The following is a 3,381-nucleotide window of genomic DNA, read 5'->3' as shown; positions in this document are numbered from 1 at the left end:
AGGATGTGTCACTCACCTTACACACTTTGCCTTATTTAATTCTGAACACAAATGTGTAAAGTATGTACTGTCACCCATTTTAAAGATAAGGAAATGGAATCCTAGAGATGTTAAAAGTCTCACCCAAAGTAACGTAACTCCTGAATGGTGGAGGCAAGAATTGATCATGGGGAGTCTGAATCCAAAGTTTAATCACGTATCAAATATTTAAGACAATGACTACAATTTACCTTCTGAAAGAAAGAGAATTTTTGCAAAAAGTTGTAATTCCCTGTAATACTCTGCCCTCCCTCTCATGCATTATGTAATTATTTGTTGACATCATCTATAAAGTGGATTATCATTATTGTCCCAGATCTGCATCTTGTCCTTGTGATTCATGGGAAACATGCCCACAGCTAAGGCCTGGAACAGCTCTTCAGTGACCACATTCATTCTCTTGGGATTTGCCGACCATCCAGAGCTCCAGGTCCTCCTCTTTGTCATCTTCCTGGGCATCTATCTTGTGACCCTGACCTGGAACCTGGCCCTTATCTTTCTGATCAGAGGTGACAGCCATCTGCACACACCCATGTACTTCTTCCTCAGCAACCTGTCCTTCATCGACATCTGCTACTCTTCTGCTGTGGCTCCCAAGATGCTCACGGACTTTTTCCAAGAGCTGAAGACCATATCGTTCCTGGGCTGCGCTGCCCAGTTCTTTTTCTTCATTGGCATGGGTCTGACTGAGTGCTTCCTCCTGAGTGCGATGGCCTACGACCGATATGTAGCCATCTCCAAACCGCTGCTCTACACCGCCATCATGTCGCAGGTTCTCTGTACACGCATGGTGGCTGGGGCCTACATCGGTGGCTTCCTGAGCTCCCTAATCCAGGTCAGCTCTCTATTTCGCCTCCACTTCTGCGGACCCAACATCATCAACCATTTCTTCTGTGACCTCCCACCCATCCTGGCACTTTCTTGCTCTGACACCTTCCTCAGTCAGCTGGTGAATTTCCTTGTGGTGGTCACTGTTGGGGGGACATCCTTCCTCATCCTCCTCTTGTCCTATAGTTACATTGGGGTTGCTGTCTTGAAGATCCGCTCAGGGGTAGGCCGAAGGAAAGTCTTCAGCACATGCACCTCGCACCTGATGGTGGTGACTCTGTTGTTTGGGACAGCGCTTTTCATATACCTGCGACCCAGCTCCAGCTACTCGCTTGGCAGGGACAAGGTGGTGTCTGTGTTCTATGCGCTGGTGATCCCCATGCTGAACCCTCTCATCTACAGTTTGAGGAACAAAGAGATCAAAGATGCCTTGTGGAAGGTGTTGGCAAAGAATAAAAGTGTTTTCTTAGTTCTTGGTTTAAAACATATTTTTTCCAACTACTAGAGCTGTGAAAGATCCACCGCCAACTCTGGCTTAGGCCAGGGGGATACATTGTGTGTATATTTGAAAATGGGGGTTCCTCTCTGCTGATTCCTCACATTATTTTTCACGGTCACATGCACTGACCTCACCATAGATAGTCAGAAGGGGGAAGAGACTATTTCAGAAAAAAACATCTTTTAAGGGTAGCTTATTCTCACAATTGGTATTCCAACAACCACCTTTTATTGGGGGCTTAATACACACCACGCACATAAGTTATTTGATTTAATACTCATTGCAGTGCTATGACACACTTAGCACCATCCCTATGTCACAAACGAGGAAACGAGGTCCCCACAAGGAACACTGACTTGCCAGGGTCGTACAGGAAGGAAGGGGCTAACCCCCATCCAGGCCCGCTTCTCCCGGACTCCAGAGTGCTTGCCCTGCCCCAATGCCGCCCTCCACACTCAAAAACAAACAGCCCTGCATGTGCAGAACTCATTGCCTGCGTCGGGCAGGATTCAAAAAGATACTCTGTAGACTTGAGCTGAATTGCAAAAGAAGGTGCCTGCTCCACGGAACACTCTCTCCAGGATGTTCCTCTTGGACCACCAGGAGGGCTACTCAATACTTCGCTAAGCAGCTGCTGAAGGACATTACCCTTTGCTTCCATTTCTGTCTCAGCCATGGAGGAGCCCGGGCAATTTGAGTCCAATGGTGTCACATCGATATTCTTCACTTACCAATTGCAGACGCTTAAACTGCCCACTTGGTCTGAATCTCCTAGATTTCAACCACACCAGTCCTCCCCCAGTTCGGCACCTGACACCCTCTCTCAGCTCCGTCTCCCCTTTGATCGGCACACTCTGAGCCCCTCTTGCCCTCGTCTCCCTGAACCCACTGCTCCTACAAAGTCTCCGTTTCTTTACTTGAATCGATTTGCTCCTGCAGCCCCACATTTGTTATTAGATGCCACCATCACAGGGGTGCATACCCCAGACTGTCACTCCCGGGTCAACGCGCCTTCGCTGCAGGCACCTGCAGTGGGGTTGCCAGCACCTTGCTGCTGCTGGTGCGTCCCTCTTGAGTTCCTTTGGGGCTCTGTCCTCTGTGCGCACATTCACCTTCCCGTTAGTGCAGGTCTGTTAGATACTCAGGAGTGAAGCTCCACTGAGCATTCTTCAGCCTCCTTCTCTCTAACCATCGATAAAAGAAAAAAGAGACCACTGTTTCCCAGGTCCACCCTTTCCAGGAAAAAAAAAAAAAAAATCAACTCTGTGAAGATTAGCTTTACCCTCTCATTCAGAAATCTTCCACCTCTGAAATTCAGCTCTTCCCCCTTAGAAATTAGAAGCTGACTTAACCTGGTTAAAGTATAAAGTGATCTTATAAAATATTTACAAACTCAACTTTACCAGAAACACTTTAGAGAACATATTTAAATAACAATTTTTAAGCAGAGATAAAAAGCTTCCCACTTATACCCTGACTGGTGTGGCCCAGTTGGTTGGAGCATCATCCCACAAAGCAAAAGGTCACCAGTTTGATTCCTGGTCAGGTTGCAGATTTGGTCCCTGGTTGGGGAATGTACTAGAGGAAACTGATCAATGTTTCTCTCTCACATTAATATTTCTCTCCCTCCTTTTCTCTGTTTCTTCCCCTCTTTCTAAAAATAATTTTTTTAAAATTTTACAATTATTTATCTTTACTCTTTCTAGTTTCAAACTATTTTAGGATGACTTTAAATATGCAGGCACTACACAAAGTAAAGCAAGTTGCAAATAAGTGAAGAATTATATGTTCTTTAGATGGTCATTAGAAAGTAAAGGTAATATATATACATATCTCCATGGAATATAAAAGATCTTTCTAAACTTAATACTAAAAACAAAACAATAAAGAAAAAATAAAGAATAGGTCTGGCTACAATAATGTTAAAATCCCTATGGCAAACACAACATTTTAAAAATTAACATGTGACATATGGTAGACTATGTTTATGAAGCAAATGGATTAAAATTTTTATA

The 3,381-nt window shown here is 44.6% G+C and overlaps 1 protein-coding gene across 1 annotated transcript; it reads left to right on the top strand.

Annotated features, from left to right (window-relative positions):
• Positions 1 to 379: 379 nt before the first annotated feature.
• On the top strand, positions 380 to 1,372 carry OR5A1 (olfactory receptor family 5 subfamily A member 1). The gene has a single exon (XM_090267236.1). The coding sequence runs from the start codon at positions 380 to 382 to the stop codon at positions 1,370 to 1,372; it is 993 nt and encodes a 330-aa protein (XP_090123362.1).
• The last annotated feature ends 2,009 nt before the right edge of the window (positions 1,373 to 3,381 follow it).

The sequence above is a fragment of the Furipterus horrens genome, unplaced genomic scaffold (assembly GCF_987537825.1).
Source record: "Furipterus horrens unplaced genomic scaffold, mFurHor1.1.pri manual_scaffold_2, whole genome shotgun sequence".
Lineage (NCBI taxonomy): Eukaryota > Metazoa > Chordata > Mammalia > Chiroptera > Furipteridae > Furipterus > Furipterus horrens.
This window is presented reverse-complemented; position numbering and strand designations above follow the sequence as displayed.